Source organism: Ptychodera flava, chromosome 15, assembly GCF_041260155.1.
Source record: "Ptychodera flava strain L36383 chromosome 15, AS_Pfla_20210202, whole genome shotgun sequence".
Classification (NCBI taxonomy): domain Eukaryota; kingdom Metazoa; phylum Hemichordata; class Enteropneusta; family Ptychoderidae; genus Ptychodera; species Ptychodera flava.
In genome coordinates, this window is record NC_091942.1 from 25,722,164 (window position 1) to 25,741,212 (window position 19,049).

The 19,049-nt window shown below is 38.6% G+C and overlaps 1 protein-coding gene across 1 annotated transcript; it reads left to right on the forward strand.

Annotated features, from left to right (window-relative positions):
- Positions 1–4,119: 4,119 nt before the first annotated feature.
- LOC139151684 (eukaryotic translation initiation factor 3 subunit L-like) lies at positions 4,120–18,522 on the forward strand. The gene is given in 19 exon segments (XM_070724633.1): positions 4,120–4,252; positions 7,452–7,509; positions 8,826–8,982; positions 9,471–9,550; positions 10,037–10,098; positions 10,549–10,618; positions 10,983–11,056; positions 11,761–11,841; positions 12,283–12,373; positions 13,494–13,648; positions 14,093–14,263; positions 15,355–15,469; positions 15,472–15,487; positions 16,043–16,216; positions 16,700–16,757; positions 17,017–17,055; positions 17,207–17,299; positions 17,637–17,717; positions 18,304–18,522. Coding segments are annotated over 19 exon segments (1,650 nt in total). The 5' UTR covers positions 4,120–4,213; the 3' UTR covers positions 18,340–18,522.
- Positions 18,523–19,049: the final 527 nt, after the last annotated feature.

A 19,049-nucleotide genomic window follows, 5' to 3' on the forward strand; every position in this document is an offset into this window, starting at 1 on the left:
TTCTCGATATTTCGCGATACAAATTAATTTCCATGCATTCTGGTGTATCTTATCATAACGCAAGTTGATTAACATGTTCTGGCAATGACAGTTGACGCAAACGCAAGGAAAGAAAAAGAGATGGTCCGTACTCAAGTAAAGACTCTGACAACAGCTCACACATTAATTTAATCTTTATTAGGGAAACAAATGTACCGATCGGTAATGATGCCATTTTATTCATCTCGCTTTCCTTTGCGACAGCAGTCTAAATATAGCATGTCATATATATATAATTTTTAAGGTTTTCGTGACACTACAAAAGCCTCTGATATTTTCAAGGTCCAAGGTTTGCCCCTAAAATTTCGACTTACGGGCATGCGATAACGTTGAGCCCTGCATTCACTGTCGTTATGACGATCACTTTCTCAGAGATATCAGTTTAAAACAAGAAAATTACCTTTTAAGTTTACAACTCGTCAAATTGGGCGGGTCAGCTAAATTTCCATTATCGATATTAATGATGTCAACAGAATGTTGCAGTTGCTTGTTGTGATAGAAGTTAATACGAAAACGAATACGAATACGAATACGAAAATGATGTTTGTTAAAAAATCTTTCCTCCAAAGACTACTGGCCCACAGGCGCTAATAGTTTGGTAGATTGCTAAATAGATCGATTTTCAGCTCGATCTATCGATCCCGTGGTCAGTATGCCCGCGACTGTAACCTAGTGAGTATTTTGGTTACAATGGCGCGCATATCGACTACGGGATCGATAGATCGAGCCGAAAATCGATCTATTCAACAGACTACCCAGCTGAGGAGTGCCTGTGTACTGGCCGTTTGTTTTTAAAATCTCTCCTCTAATGATAGCAACGATATCTTTCAATCTAGGGCCTAAAAAGATTGGATCTTTTTCAACTTACATTCTCAAATATTGAAGTATTGATATATTGTCATATATAAAGCACTTTGACTTCTGTAAAGACAGAACTTTTATATAATACGTACGAAATTTGGACTAAAAATAAAAACTTTTGTCAGTGACTCCAATACGAATACGAATACGAATACGAAAACGAATACGAAAACGAATACGAAAATAACTTCAGCATCGTAAATGTCACATGTATTTCTAAGAGACTGGGTCAAGAATTAGGTAACAGCGCAAGTTCAACAATGACAGGTGATGTTAAATACATGCGCTACAAAATAACCCATTTGCGGCAGGCTGGAGTTAAATCTGCGCAGAAATGTTCTAAAGCGTGTGCGCGTCCGAATTCGTCGCCCTTTACCTTAATGAGCATTCAAAAAACATGGTGACTTTCCATCACCAAAGTATGGAAGACCGGTCACGACATGCGACATGCGACCTGCGACTTCAAAACTGCGACCTGCGTCCTGCGAGTTTGAAACATACGACCTGCGACTTCGGCATTTAGACCAAGGTGTAGGCCTAACCTGCGACTTCACAACAGCGACCTGCGTCCTGCGTGTTTGTCAAACTGCGATATCAGTCTTGATTTGTTCGCACCATTGCTCTGAACACGAGCCTGAAAAACACGAGGGACACCATTGCACTATATTAAAACAGCCGGTTTACCGCATTCTCGCGACCAGAGCATTATTTTCGCACCGCTGGCCTACGCAAAAATCGGCCAGCGAAAGAATTCAACCAGCGATAGAAGTGCATGAAGCTGTGACGGTAGAGAATTCCACAAACGAAGAGCACAAATTTATTTTCCTTCTTACGAAAGGCAAACCGATCTGAAATAATGCAATAGCAATAGGGTTTTAAACGTCTACATCAGTGTTTAATAGTTTCTGGAACTTTTCTGCCTACATGATCTAAAATATTATATACACACAAAAAATAATATGTACATATTATAGTATGTACATATTAGGCTTAAAGACGTAAATAGGATTGTAGGAGGGTTTAATTATGTCCTGTTTTACAGTTTTAACTCGCGTTATCTATAAAGAACTTGAGTCGGTCTCTGGCTATTCATGGTTAGCAAATATGTTTGCACTTCTGTCAATATCAGTATTATTTTAACTGCTTTACTTTGCATATGTTATTTGTGTAGACAAATGTAGTCCGAAGTTAACCAGTAAGAATATTTTTATTTTTCCAACAGTTACTGAACAAAAGTTGGATCAATTCGATTTTTTGACGAAAAGTAAAAATGAAATTAGACGAAAAGATGGCAACATCCGATGATCAATCACTAGAGAATTGGAACAAAATTGGAAATGTTAGAAAATGAACGACAATAACTGAAAATTCGAATGTTTGCAATGACACTGACGCAGTTATGATACAGGGGGGACAACTGATGAATTAAACAGACAGCTAGATGGTTATACCACAGTGAAATGAGGATAAATACCAGAGATTTCTAAAAATCAAAAAGTTTGTCGATAACATATTGTGAACACGGCTAATAAATAAATAAATAAATAAAAAATAAGGAAAGAAGCAAGGTAAGGCAGACGAAGAATATCTAAAATAATTTGAAATTATAATATAAACATATAAATGCCTATCACGTAGCATATTATTTTCCATGCATTAACACGGACTGTCAACATTTCCGTCATAAAATTATCTCTCCAGTTGAAAATGAGTGAACTGGTGTGTACATGAATTGAGTTTTGCCAGACTTGGTGAACGATTTACTAAAGCGAAAGCAATGGCTTATTAATTGATCGATGTTGAACGTTAAATCTCCTTTCCACGTTTTACCCTTTGAGCGCTGTAATTTTCTCCCACCAAAATTTTAGTGCAAAATTTTACCAATTGTATGATTTTCTGTAATTTTTGATAATTTTGGACCAAATGGACATCACATTTCATTGGCTACAGGTTTTTCCCAATGTTTTTGCAAAAATTGGAGAAAAATTGACAGGGGTTTATTATATAAAGGGGACAAAAATAGACTTTGGCGCTCAAAGGATTAAAGTTCACGCAAGACGCCTCCAATCTAATACTGAGGAAAACACCATGAAACGTTACGTGTTGTTGTCACATGTCGCATTGTGAAGTCGCAGGTCGCAGTTTGACAAACACGCAGGTCGCTGTTGTGAAGTCGCAGGTTACACGTAGGTCTAAATGCCGAAGTCGCAGGTCGCATGTTTCAAACTCGCGGGACGCAGGTCGCAGTTTTGAAGTCGCAGGTCGCATGTCGCATGTCGTGACCGGTCTTCCATCACCAAAGTGAAAAAATAGGGTGGAACCCCCCCCCCCTCCCCCATTAATCCACCGTCCCCAGGCTGAAGAAACTGATCAGTCCCTAACCTCAAAACAATTCAAGTACCCCTTCCGGTCCCGCCCTCAAAAGAAAAACAAATTGTCTTCAGTTCAGTTTTATAATTAGCAACACGGTTTTCGTTTTCGCAAACTGCAAACCATGTGTCACATTTTCTTGAAAAAAAGGTTAGGTAGTGATCACTGAAAAGGAAAAAAAGGAAACCAGGTTAGTTCCCGTCAATTCCCGAACAGCTGATATAATGAATCATGAATAAACTATATCTAGCATAGTATTTGAATGTCGTGAACATGTTTTTTGATGGCTATGGCTAGGCGACTGTGCAACTAGAAGTTACTCTGTTGTCCAATATGGATGTATAGAGGGGGCTTGGAGGGGTTCATGTGATCCGTGAGAGCCAACAAATGCCAACCAGTCTGGCATCTTTACACACACATTTAATTTCATGTATTTGACGTAATTGTAGAATGTTGTTCCGAAACATTCTGCTCTGGACGAGAGTGCAAGTTTGTAAAGTACAACACAATATTCGACACATTTAAGTGACTTGACCATTGAACAGTAATTTGTGCTGTTTATATGTAGTTCGAGAAATTCCATGTGTTTTTAATGTGTGTACAAATAATAAACAAACTGGAAATGCATTTTTGTTAAAATTGTTATTTCTGTGTGACTTTTGTCAATAGGCCAATTGGTCCATTATGATACTTCAATCCGTAGCAGAGTTTTTTCAAGTTACCTTCCCTTTCAAGCACACGGTATTTCCAAGTTCCCCTTCCGCATGCCCTCATATTTTTCAAGCCCTACTCAACCAGGCTTCGATATGCCGGCGGAAATCGCATTTTTATTGGTAGCCTACGCGGTCATTTGATAATAACGACCAACTTAGGGTCCCAAGGCGCCGCCATCTTGCTTCATTGGAAAACGTGGTGAAGATTCTTGGCAGCTGGAAATTCTAAAATGTACATGCAGAGTGAAGAATTCGTGGAAGGAAATGAGGTGAGGAAGCTTATATTACTGTAGATCCAGTTTTGAGATGAAATAATTCCACAGAGTGGCAGTTCAGCAGCCTATCTATGTACCGACACCACGACTGACAATGTCATGACTTTTGCGTTCGCCTCACGCCGTACACCCTGGTGTACTACCGTACCAGTACAATTACAGTGGCTTGAGGTTTTGCCTTGGGTTGCGGGATGGACGGCAAAGTCAGGCGCGTCCAAAGGATATGGAAGTACGCTTGTAGACGAACGGGATGACTTTCGGATACTGGGGAAGTTTATTCTTTGAATCTGTCCTCTCAAATATCTCATCGAAGAGTAGCTGCAAAATTGTAGCGCTACGGTGAGGCGGTCGGTGATTTTTGGTTTTTGCGACTTCGCTCACCAGTAGCGCTACAAGGCGATGGCCCTGGGAGTATCATATAAGCGCGTCGTACTCGACCAGGCGTTTTGATGTGGAATGCAACATATTTACTGCATTGGTCGTACCGATTTATCACTACTGAAGACTAAACAGTATACTGCACTAACTTTGTCATTTATGGGGTTTGGAATTTGTTCAAACACGACGATCGCGTTCCGAAACATTTCTGGGAGCCGTCATTACCAACTTCCGGTAATGGCGGCTCCCACAAACACCGACGCCCCACGCTCAATGTTTTCAGAACGCGATCGTCGTGTTTGAACAAATTCCAAACCCCATAAATGACAAAGTTAGTGCAGTATACTGTTTAGTCTTCAGTAGTGATAAATCGGTACGACCAAATGCAGTAAATATGTGCATTCCACATCAAAACGCCTGGTCGAGTACGACGCGCTATATGATACTCCCCAGGGCCATCGGCCTTGTAGCGCTACTGGTGAGCGAAGTCGGAAAAAACCAAAAATCACCGACCGCCTCACCGTAGCGCTACAATTTTGCAGCTAATCGAAGAGTTGCTTCTTCTAAGTTCTACCTCTGGTCAATGAAATCCCAGACAATCACTAGCACTGTTGTCTTGAATGGAATAGCTGTCTGAGATGCAACCAAAACCTCGCGGTAGATATGTGAAATGCATGGTAATGTTAAAGATGAACTTGATCATTAATAACTGTGCTGTTACATACGTGGAGAGATACCAATGTCGCGAGGACGTTGTTTTTCATGCCATTTAAACTAGCTGCAAAATTGTAGCTCTACGGTGAGGCGGTCGGTTCAAGTTTTGGTTTTTGCGACATCGCTCACCAGTAGAGCTACAATGCCGAAGCATACAAAATAAGCATGCTGCACATGGCATGGCATTTTGATGTAAAATCCCATATATTTACTGCATTTGGTCATACTGATTATCACTACTGAAGATTAAACACTATACTACACTAACCCTGTCGTGTATGGTGTTTGGTATTTGTTCAAATATGTCGATCGCGTTCAAAAAACATTTCTTGGAGCCGCCATTACCAACTTCCGGTAATGGCGGCTCCCAGAAAACACGCTCAATGTTTATGGAACGCGATCGACGTGTCTGTGCCAATACCAAACCCATAAACGACAAGGTTAGTGTAGTTTAGTGTTTAGTCTTCAGTAGTGATAAATTGGTACAACCAAATGCAGTAAATATGCGGGATTTTACATGAAAATTATTTTATATGCAACAGGGCCTTCGGCATTGTAGCTCTACTGGTGAGCGATGTCGCAAAAACCAAAACTCACCGACCGCCTCACCGTAGAGCTACAATTTTGCAGCTACATTTAAACATGAACTGCACCATTGTCTCGACGACTCCTACTAACTGCAATACTGCAGCTCAAGCATTTCAGGTTTTGCCTGAGACTGTGGACAGTAAAAGCAGAGTTTTGCTTCACCATCTAACTCACAACCTCAGGCAAACCCTCGAGCTACAATTCTGTAGCTAAGCAACAATGAGAATTCTTGAACATGAGTTACGGCAACAGTCCAGCAGAGGATGTAGCTGCAAAATTGTAGCGCTACGGTGAGGCGGTTGGTGAGTTTGGTTTTTGTGACCTCGCTCACCAGTAGTGCTACAATGCGGATGGCCCTGTAGAGTTCCAAATAAGTGCATTGCACTTGGCGAGGCGTATTGATTTGAAATGCTACATATTTACTGCAATTGGTCATACCGATTTACCACTACTGAAGACTAAACACTATACTACACTAACCTTGTCGTTTATGGGGTTTTGAATATGTTCAAATACGTCGATCGCGTTCCATAAACATTGAACGTGGGGTATCCGTGTTTCTGGGAGCCGCCATTACTGGAAGTTGGTAATGGCAGCTCCCAGAAATGTTTTCGGAATGCGATTGACATGTTTGAACAAAGTCTGAACCCCATGAACGACAAGGTTAGTGTGTCAGTTTGTTTTGTAATATGATCTGGTCGGCTTTGGTCGGGCCCACTTCTTGGTCTGGAAAAACCTGATTCATGTGGTTTTTCTAAGTCTAGGTGTGCTATTCTTGTCGTGGCTCAACAGAGAAGTCTCAAAATGGCCTGTTCAGTCAAGGCACAAGCACAAGCTTTTCGTATTGTGGTCAGGGTGACTGTGTACGAGTATGTCACAGTTTCAAAGCCCCCAAATTTGACTCGTAATTTTACATAGTGTGTAGATGACCCTTTATCTGCTGCTCCAAATTTCCTGTTGAAGAATAACTTGTATCTGTTCTTGCAATTTCACTTATGAGTGGTTTTCACACTACTCCATATTTCCTAAGATGGGCAGCCCCCTCAGGCGGCCAAAGACAATATTCACAGCGCAGATTAGGTCTTTCCCCTGGTAGCTTTCCCCATCTATGATGACATTCCATATCCAGCAAAAGAAAGTTTATGTACTGGTATTTTATTACAAACAACTCTAGCAAAGTTTACAACAGAACAAAGGAAGACAAAAAGTGCAGTGATGTCTAATACGAAGCTGTCAATGTCAGCACATTGTGTTTTTGGATCTCAAGTCACAGCTTTGCTCATTCACTTTCACCAAATGCAACAAGATTGTGTGATATTTTTTGCAGAAGTCCATACAGATTAAAATTACCTTCAAAATTTATTTTGTGGTCGAATAATGTGGACTGATTCCTGCAGCCCAGATTCACAATCTCAGCAATTTACAATATAATCCTACTCTTGTCATAACACCATACGTAATCCTTACATATACTAGCATTCAGTAACTAGGCCTTTTCTTGTTTTATTCACAGTACGACCAGTATGCATATGGATATGGCCATCAAGAAGGAGACTTTGAAATGCACACTGGTAAGAACTTGGTGATATGATGATTATCTCATTTCAGTTCAAAGATGGGTAACCTTTATTCTGCCAAGTTCGTATATCAACTCATCAGCTCATGCTAGTGAAAGCCAGTAAGGAGTAACATGTCTCGTATGTTTCCTTGCAAAACAAAACTTGAACATGTGGAGTCCAGTAAACAGAGATATTGTAAACATGATTTATATTGACTTGGTACTAAGGTAAACATTCCAAGTAGGTGACAATAAGTGTAGGTTTTGGGTTAATGAATATTACTTTTATACACTGACACTGAAGACGGCAAGAGAAAAGTCAGGCAAGATTGTTATCTTTTCATTGACCGAAACTGACTCACAAGATGGCAGTGTCATGATGTTCCAGGTCTCAATTCTTGTTCTACCCTTGTGCCATGACATACAGATTCAGATCAGTTTGTTTTGTGATATGATCTATTATAATATGCTTGGCAATCTGGTGGTCATTTTGTTTTAATAATTGTCTGGAGCCATTACTCAGAAATTCCAGGAATGATTTCAGTAAAAGTTTGCACAAGGGTGTGGTACGGTACCATGAAGTACTGATGCACATCAGTTGTTTTATTTGATATGGTCCAATAGCCACCTGGCGGCCATTAATTTAATATAAGTGTTTATTTTTGTAAGGTTGGACCCATGACTCTGACATGCAAAGACCAATTTCATTCTAACTTTAGACACACGGACAAGGTTCTTTGACATATAGCTACAGTATGACTAAATATGTAATACCCATGCTTACAAGTCACACATTCTAATTGGTCCATTATATTGACTTCAATTCAGTTGCATCTACTGTAATCAAATCACCTAAATTACAGGTAGGGACTATCATTTGCAGTGACTTGTTCAACATAGGTCATACATTGGTTTGTGGTCAAGCAGTATCTGTATATTATTTGATATATTATTTGATGTGAACTTCTACTGCTTATATGAGGATTTTTTCACAAGTTATGGCACCTCAAAGGTATACTATCACCTGTTCCAATTTTGCCACAGTTACCATGGAAAGAGAAAATCTAACCAATCACAGATTTTAAGCGGATGGCTGCTTTTTAAAAACGGCGCCCTCACATCAGACATGGGCATTTTGAATACCAAGGAACACCCCTTTGACCATACGCCCCTTTGACCATATATGGGCATATTTAGATTACAGGTGACTGTACACCTTTAAGGTATTTTTGATAAATAGTACTATTTCTTAGATGCAGTTGTTGATTTAAGAATCGTGTAAGCAATACTTGTTTCCCTGGAAATCATGTAGCTGTCGTACTCACACAGGTGATCCCAGACAAGACCTGGCATATGAACGGCAGTATGAACACCAACCAGCACCAACGTACATCATCCCAGAGGTGATCAAAAGCTTCATCCAGGTTTTCCACAAGTGCATCAATGAAGGAAACCTTTATGAGATCAATAACTGCTATGAAAACAGGTGAGGACAAAAAACCCTGAAGATCATGGCAACATTAGCTATTTCTGTACTGTGTATGTTTTTGTTAAGGTAGTATGCACCTCAAAAGTAAAAGACTTAAACTTTTGCTCAAATTTTCCTCGATGAAACTTTTAACCATTCTCTTTTACCAAATCGAGGATAAAAAGTTTTGGGTTAGAGAAATAAATTACCAAAATTTATCAATATTTTAAATTTTAAGTGGCCACCATCCCTGTGGATTAAATATCTGATATAACACACAGCTTTGATCCTGTGTAAGTAAAATACAGAACTGAAAAGTTACTCAAAAGTTATTTACTCAAGTAAATAGCTATATGAAAGCTATCTAGCTGAATATAATGGTGCTTCAACAAAGGTGTCATTTCTGTGTGTATCTTTGCACAAGTTTTTTGTACTGTACACTCGGAGAATATCCAATGTAAAATGAAGGAAGCATTTTAGTCAGCTGTCACTATTGTCTTTTTCAGCTTCAACAAACTGACAGAGAGATTTTTCAAGAATTCTCCCTGGCCTGAGGCTGAATTCATTGCGCCAGTCGTTGGCAATGGTAAGCATCGGGAGAGAACAGCAGAATTTGTAACAGAATGAATTTTCTCTCAGTAATTATAAGAATAACTTACATTCTATTCAATATGCCTGCTTAATAGTGTTGATCGCGATTTCAGGTTTGTTACTAAATATAGCTGCGCGCGCATGACTTCAGACAACGCTGCCTAAAATTTGGACAAACTTGTTGCATGTGTGGCTGTTGTTGCAGCATGTACATGTAGTCTGAGCCATATATTCATACGAATTAATGTGACTCATAGTAGCCATTGTAACAGTAGCAGGTTTTATTTTCGATGTTTATACGGAAAAAAAAGCAGACAAATATTTATTTATACATATTAATGAGAGAAAAAATGATGTCATTTGCAATCAATTGTAACAAGAGGACTAGAAATAAGACTTGCAAATTATGCACACTGTGCATGTCAGATTTTCAACGAACGTGCATCAGCCTCGCAGTACATATATTTTTCCTTTGTTTCAGATCCACTATTTGTGAATCTTTACAAGGAGTTGTATTACCGACACATCTATGCCAAAGTTACAGTAAGTGCTGTCTCCACTGTCAAAATAAATCTTTTACTCACAGGACGGCAAGTGTTTAGTTTGCATTCAAGGTGCATGCACATCTCTTCAAATAGTTTGACTTGCAGCAGGAAAGACAGTGAAGGTTGGAATTCAACCTTGATGCCAAAGTTCACTGTCAATAGTAATTTTGTACTGTGAAATTTGGATGTTGGAAGATCAAATAACTCTACGCTTATATGCAGTCATGGCAAAGACAACATAGCCAAGAACACGATATAAATGAGTGTAGTAGCTGTTTATACAGCTTGAAAATTTCTATTTTGTATTTTCTGTGCACAGTCAATGTTCCTTGTCCTCTGAAATCAATGGTAGACATTCCAGTATAGTTTCAATCCAGTGGATGGTACGGCTTTTGATCTTTGACTAATGCATTTATGTGTGTGTCACATTTGCTATTCTTACCTGTAGGGTGGTCCCTCACAAGCACAGAGGTTTGAGTCGTATTACAATTACTGTGATCTATTCAACTACATTCTCAGTAAGTTACAGACTCAAACATTCCCTGTCATATGTCATCTGTGCATGGTTGTGACAAAACCTCTGACACCTGATTGTCTGTCAGTATGTTGAGTGTAATCAGATGGAGCCAGACTACCTTGAACTAACTTCTGATAAAATCTGTAATGATATTTATGTGTCCTGGATATTTCAGTGAATTAAATAATCAAAACTGAAATATGAATATTGTGAACACACTTGAATACATGTAGGATGTTACATTTGCAACAAGGACGCGCTGCATAAGACAAGATTCTGCAGGCTGTCTCTTTTGAGTATATTTTTGTGAATGTGTTTGTGTGTTATCTACTCTTAACAGTAGTGTCATATGATTCTTTTCACAGATGTTGAAGGACCAGTACCTTTAGAACTTCCAAATCAATGGTTGTGGGATATCATCGATGAATTTATATACCAGGTAACGACTTTTTTAGCTTTAATGGAACATAGATCAGTTTCAAATTCACCTGAGTGAATACATACTTGGCATTTCTGAGCATTTCCCACTTGACACAGAATAAGAAATCATTTGCTGAGACGTATTTTACTTTTACGGAGTACAACAAATGTTGGATGTCATAGTGATCATACTCAACACTTGAATATGCACATCATCAGAAGAAGCGTTACTCTTGAAAGCTCTACAGCAAGTTCATGTTGCATTGAATTATTAATGAGAGTGTGATGAATGCCTATGGTCTAAGAATGCCTCTATAAATACATGTTGTGCAAAATTAAACCAACTACATGTATGATCATTGTGTACGAAACATGTATGATGGTACTTCTTTAGGAAGAAAGATTGCATGTTTATTCGAGTTTTGCTGAAGAGATCGACTCTAAAGCAACTACTTGTTTTAAGTTTAGCTACAACAACATCATCTTTATTTCCCAGATGTGTCAGTCAATATAATGGCTTGTGATTAGTGAAATTTTGTTCCCTGTGGCAGTGTTCAAGCAGTGAAACATACTGGTTTTATAGTAAGACCTATGATATTGTCATTTGGGCAATAGACATTGTGTGTACTCTTCCTCTGAAATCTTTGTAATAAGTGTGCTCAGTCACATTTCAGAGAATCTTTTGAATTATGTGAATATTTGTTGGTTTTTTTCCCATTTCAGTTCCAGTCATTCAGTCAGTACAGAACAAAACTGAGTAAAAAGACGGAAGATGAAATCAGTGTACTGAGAGGAAGTCCAAAGGTAAGTGATCTGCAATGCTGAGATCATAGCCCTACTACTTTCCATAGATTGAAATCCACTATTTGAATGTTCACTGTAGATTGCAAAATGCCAGGTAAAATCCCAACAATGAAGATGAAGTTTGAGTTACCTATGTACACGATAATGCCAATGTACAAAATGTCAAAACAGACGAATACTAGGTTTGAGTAAAGCTGTAACGATTCAAAGTAATCCGATGGGGTGTTTATAATTATTGACTCATTATAGGCCACTTTCATAGATGAACACTGATTTTTACTTCAAGGCTTTGACCCAGCGTTCTCCAGGTCTGCCCGGAATACAGGAGACATTTGATTGGCATTTGATTTGCCTCTTCAATATTAGAGGTTTTTCAATGTTTTAGATTACTGAAGTTACGTTGACCATTATTGCACGCTTCTCAATTGCCTCTTTTGACAGATATGGAATGTACACAGTGTGTTGAATGTCCTTCACTCATTGGTCGATAAATCAAATATAAATCAACAATTGGAGGTCTATGCTAGTGAAGGTAACAGATTATTCATATAGTTTATAGCTGTGACGAGCAAAGAGTATTTTACATAAATGTTGTTATTTTAATCCTCTTCCTCCCAAGTCATAGTTATTTCTGTGGTTTGTCTATGGCGCCTGGTAGAAAGAGGATTTATTAGTGGATTTTAAGGGGAAGTTCACCACGGATGATTTTTACATATGTGCTAGCTTTGTGGTCACTTACCCCGGAAAAGCTATTTCCGCAATTTATAACTTGCAAGATTTTTTACAAAAAACGATAGAAATAGTACAGGAAGTCACCCATGTAATTTGAATCATGGGAAAAAGAGCCAAGCTTGGAGCTTGCATAATGTGATATGGAAGGGACCATTTTCCCATGGGTATTATGGCATTGTCCACTCACCCATGCTTATACCAGGCTGTGCGTATTTACATATTTTTTGTTTATACTGAGTATCCTTGCATAAACAATGAATCACTTATAATAAACTTTCCGTTGTCAGATTTTGTGTTGCTGTTTACTACTGTATTACTGTGAGTGGACAATGTGGGAGCCATACCCGTCCGAAGATGGTCCCTTCCATATCACATTATGCAAGCTCCAAGTTTGGAGCTTTTTTCCCATGATTCAAATTACATGGGCAACTTCCTGTACTATTTTATCGTTTTTTGTAAAAATCCTGCGAGTTATATAAATGGTGAAAATAGTTTTTCCTGGGTAAATGACCACAGAGCTACCACATATGTAAAAATCATCCTTGGTGAACTTCCCCTTTAATAGTAATCTCAAGCTATGTACTCTTTCCCTAACCCTAATGACTCCTGAGATCTGTTACCTGTGTGACATTGTGTCTACTGCTGTTAGTCCTCACTGTTGCTGTTTAGCTACATATTGCACAATTCTAGGCCAATGAATATTCTCGCATTGACAATGACTCATTATCTGTGAATTTGCTTTATCAAGCAATCAATACACTTTGCAGAAATGAATACAATTACTAGGGAAGTTGAATATTTGGTGCTTTTAGTGCCAACAAATTGCATCAAGATGCTGTATAGGAACTTTCAAAAAGTGAAACGACAAAAATTATTTTAATGGTTTTTAATCTCATCATGATTGCTTCCTTCCAACTTAGGTGATCCTGACAGTGTGGCTGGTGAGTTTGGCAGGCATCCGCTCTACAAGATGTTAGGTTACTTCAGTCTCATTGGACTGCTGCGTCTTCACTCGCTGCTTGGTGATTACTACCAGGGCATCAAAGTGTTAGAGAACATTGAGCTCAACAAAAAGGTGAGTTTTGTATTGGTAGCATGTTTTGATCATTATCATATGGTTGATCATTATTGCGCAAGATTGTACTCTATGCTGTCACTCCATTTCACTCTGTGAAGGTGTAAGATTGAACTCTATTTGTGGCTTGAAGGAGATCCAACTTCACAACAGACAATATGGTTGTACAAAATGTAGTGGTGAGAAGATGAAAATATGAGCAATACATCCGTCCCATTGTCATATCTTTTCCTTTCTGTGGTCTTAAAATATTTGCTGCTGTAACTGGGTTGAGCAAACCTAATGTGTGTCTGATGGACTTCAGAACCTGCATCAAAGTAAACCTAGTTGTTTTTCAACCTGCACCAGTGGTCATATTTCTGTAAAATACATATAAATAGTATGTACCCACCTTCTCTAAATTTCTACATGTAACTGATGGCACCTTATGTCATTGTTTTGTAGAGTGTATATTCAAGAGTTCCAGCCTGTCAGATCACCACATACTACTACGTGGGGTTTGCCTACATGATGATGAGGCGGTACCAGGATGCAATCCGGAGCTTTGCAAACATTCTTCTCTACATCCAACGAACCAAACAGATGTTCCAGACAAAATCATACCAGTATGATATGGTAAGTGAAGCCCTTCATACACACTCCCGCATCTTCTGTAAGTTTTAAGGTAGAATGCACATCAAGGATAAATATTCAGACTTTCAAATTTTTACAATGCTTTTCTGGTCTACCATTTGTGGGGACTCATTTTGAGCTCTTGGAGTTAGAAAAATTTTCACCGTCTTAGTTTTTTCCAAAATTGAAAATTTGATCATTTTTCCTTATAGAAATAACACAGGGGGGCAGCCATTTGAATTTCAAATATAGGCAAATGTAAGGCAAATTGTCACCCTAGTACAAAACTTTACAGAGTGCCCCTCAGTGTTTCATCCAGGATGGCATCAACAGAGGGAACTTTCCCCTTTTCCAGAAAAATTGGGGGGGGGGGGGGGTGTTGTACTTGAACTTGTATCCCTAAGGTGTGACTGGCACCATTTCATTGGTGGGGGGGGGGGGGGGAGGTTCCCCTTGACAAAATACTAGAGGGTGCCAACATGTCAACAGAGGGGAATCCCCCATCCCTCTGTGTAGATGAAACACTGGACCCCTGAATCTTATTCATAATTTGGTGAGATACGGTTGAAATTTACATTGAGCATTGAGGAAAGTTTGAGCAACAGTTTAAGTTTTTCACATTCAAGGTGCACACTACCTTAAGACCATTGCTCTTGTCATTGTCAGCATATACGTATACCTTTATGTTGCATTAATCGTGCATGTTGATGCAGATGTGGTTAAGTGTAGTGATCATTAGGAACTGACGGGATTTGGTCATGATTGTTTCAAGCATGTGAAGTTGTACAATGTTTCACCAGATTGACATTCAGGGATATGGACATGGACCAAAAAAATCATTTCTCAGAGGCTCAAAATCACCATGCTTGTGTAAAAAAACTCCATCGAAAGACAAGTTCATTTATGATTAAAATATTGCTTAGGACAGGTGATGATAATATTTATTTTAATAGTTTATATGTGAAGACTTTCATATCTTTTGCATGCTATTTATTGCTGAATTTTAACAACTGAATGGAGAATTGTGTCGGCATACCGGCACCATTCATCAGTGCAAGAAAGTTTAAGGCTTTCACCTCATTTTGTGTTGACAGATAATGAAAATGAATGACCAGATGTACACACTGCTTGCCATCTGTTTGACCCTTCATCCAATGAGAATTGACGAAAGCGTGCACTCCCAGTTGCGGGAGAAGTGTGCCGACAAGATGTGAGAATGCAGAAGGGGTAAGATAAAACTAAGATTAGTCAAAGTGTTCTCAAGGCTATTCTGATGATCAACATTCAAAAAATAATACAGGAAATTTAACAGTGCAAGTGTATTTCAACTCCTAGAACAATAGATAAATATTTGGCTTTTGACACAACACTATGGCTGCACTCATGCCATCATCACAAAATCTTGCATACTAGTGATGACCCTCCAGGGTACTAAGGAACCACTGAAGCTACTTTCTTCAACCCTTCTTGTTGCAGGTGTATTGTCTCCATGAATTGAAGTTGCTTAACACAAATGAGGCATAAAAAACAGATAGTGCTGTTTTGATAAACTTGATTGGTGGAAGACTCTGAAAAACGTGCATAAACGTGATTCTCACTAACTTTTCTTGCCAAGACACACTGAAACATGGTGAATATTATTGACTTTACCTGATCATGTGTATCTTAGCAGTGTGTGTCAGAGGCATCCTCTTGGTATTTTGATTGTGTTGCTGGCTTTGCATGTCTTGACCCCTTGTACCTGAGCCAATGTTACATACCAATTTCTCTCACCATTCACAGTGACCGACAGATGTTTGAGGACTGCTTCTCATTTGCATGTCCCAAGTTCATCTCGCCAGTGGTGCCAAACTACGATGCCCCGAAGGGCAACTACCACAAGGAGCCATTCCTTCTTCAGCTCAAGGTCTTCATGGAAGAAGTGAATCAGCAGATTATGATTCCAACGATAAGAAGGTAAGTAGATGCTCAGAAACTCCCCCAAAATGATTGCTTTAACCCTTCCACCACCATGGTATGGCCCAAAACCCATTGTTATCAATGGTAAGTGTGGACCTGTTTATGTGATACAGGGTGGACAGGCAAAGAGTCGCACCTGAAGCAGGGAGTGTTCTTTATGCTACCATGACAGTAGAGGTGATAGGACATGAAACTGGCCGTATTTCAGCAATTTTCTTTGACCCAATCCGTGTTGTAATTGTTATTAGTTAGGCTATTCAGTTTACAGATTTCTAACTTGTTAACAAGTCTAAAGCCAGATGCAGATGACTCATGTCTTTGCAATTCCTTCATCCAGATAAAGTTATCTGTAAATTATTGTCGAGTGGAAATGTGATGAAGGTATTGACATGTAGGTTCATGGCTTTGCTTAGGAGATAACCATCTAGATTGTACTGATGGTTCTTGTTATTGCATAATTTTTGTGTAATTTTTTTCCAGTTTCCTAAAGTTATACACAACCATGCCAATCTCAAAACTGGCTACCTTCCTTGACATGGTAAGTTATACTTTTACTCTTGTGTTCTGACGTTGTATATTGCATGCGTTACTGATATCAGAGTCACCTCATTCTTATGACACAATCACTATTTTTGTCCCATTATTATTGTTTAGAGAGTTTCATTGATCAAAGTAGCTTGTTTCAGTCCCTAAGCGTTAGAGAAGTGAATGATGAAATATGTTAGCATGTTAAGTGGTGTATTGTTTTGGTGCAGCCTATGTTTGACATATTATGTTTTTCTTTATTTCGTCAACAGAATGAAGATGATTTCAGGAATCAACTGTTGTGTTTCAAGGTGAGTAAACTTTTCATGTAGCTTTAACCGTTCAAAGAAAGACCAAACCAAATTTGCAAACAGCCCTGATATTCAACGCCATCACATTACTTTCCTGTGCCATTCTTAGCAACACCATAATAATCGTGTCAATTTATTATCTGCTTCACAGCACAAAATGAAGAATTTGGTTTGGACCAAAGGCAGCAGTGGTTTGGATGGAGAGTTCCAGTCTGCATCTGAAGTGGATTTCTACATTGATCAGGTACGGGCATGTATTTTACTTGCACCTTCTGGTTTAAACCTTCCTGGGTTGAAATCAAAGAGAAAACACGTATTGTTGACACTACCGTTTGTATGACAAAGTGGCTACAGTACTGTACATGAGAACCTATATCAAAAGATATATGTGAAGTTTGTAAAATACGTGATATACATGTAAAGGAAGAGCTTCAGATTGCTGTACATTAGCAACGAAAGTCATGTTTTTACAATGAGTTTACCGATATGATTTTGTATATTCTTCTCAAAGATGTTTCAGAAGCTTTGTTCAAAATTGATTGCTTTACGACTGGTAATGTCTTGTACATTCTTTCCAACAGGACATGATTCACATAGCTGATACTAAGGTAGCCCGTCGCTATGGAGACTTCTTTATCAGGCAGATTCACAAATTTGAAGAGGTAGGTATTGGAAGATTGCCTTTCTGTATTGATGTATACTGTGAAAATGAACATGAGATTTGCAGTGGGGTGTTTGTAATAAATTGATGGTTTGGTATTACTTTAAATTCATGGTTTAAAATTAGAGTGCTTTGAGCACTTTAGCTTGTGCTTTATGTGTCACAAGCTTCATACCAAATGGTGCGGCTAAATTTCTGAATATTTAGGGAACTAAGCTGGGAGTTCTGTTTCAGCTTAATTAAGATATCAGTATCGCACGGCAAAATTGGTTGTCCTGTCTGCATCCCTGCAAACCATGGTTGGCCTTTGACACATGGAAGAGTTGAATTACATGTATTTACTGTGTATCTTTGTACAAATTTCAGTTATTGATTAGGTGGTACACCGACCTTTTAAAATTAGTTGCTTCTCTGCCTCATATTGTGTTCTGTATTGAGTGATAATGAACTGGTTGTTTTCACACTATCATATTATTTCCTTTGGACTGAATATAGACAATTTGCTTTCAAGCTTATGAATTAATGTCCATTGTTCCTTTTCAATTTTCAATCTTTTCTGATAAATTTCATTTTTTATCTCTCATCAGCTCAACCGTTCCTTGAAAAAGGGCATAACTTCCTGAATTCAAAAAATCTGTCACTACACCACACCATCACAGCAAGACATAATCACGTCTGCATAAAAGGAAACCTGTTCAACCAATATCAGTGCTAAGTTGGAATAGTCCACATTGTTGTGTGTACACATTGGGCCGTACCACATGAGTATCAGGCGATTGGCTTTTCATTTGTGGCTACTTCTGCATCTGTACATTTTCCGTTTAGTCGTCAAAATTTCTGTTTATAGTTTCATCTTTTTAACATTTCAGCCATTTTCAGGGCTTTACAGGGAAGGTGATCTTCGTATCTTTGCCAGACCACACTGGTTACTTAAATATTGAGATGCATTTCCCCATCAATTTTCTTAAAGACCAGAGTCAGAAATCAGCTCCTCAAGGAATTTTAGGCCTGAATGTTGCAAAAACAGGAGAAGTTATGATTTTTCAAAAATCCTCTTTTGGAAGTACCTACTATGTGATCAATAGAAAAATAAAAGAACATTAGTCATTGAACCAGTGCCCTGAAATTTTATTACAGCGTTCTTTTAAAACCAAAAATACGATGAAAAAGTAACTTGCAGAGGGAGGACATCTTAATGTTAGTGTCTTCATGATACCATTGTAGTCCCTGCCAACACAGTATCACTTTTAATGATGCTTCAGTTATTGATGCCAAGTTAATACATCTTGATGTATTTCAATAAAATTATACATATTTGCTGAGTTGGTTTGTC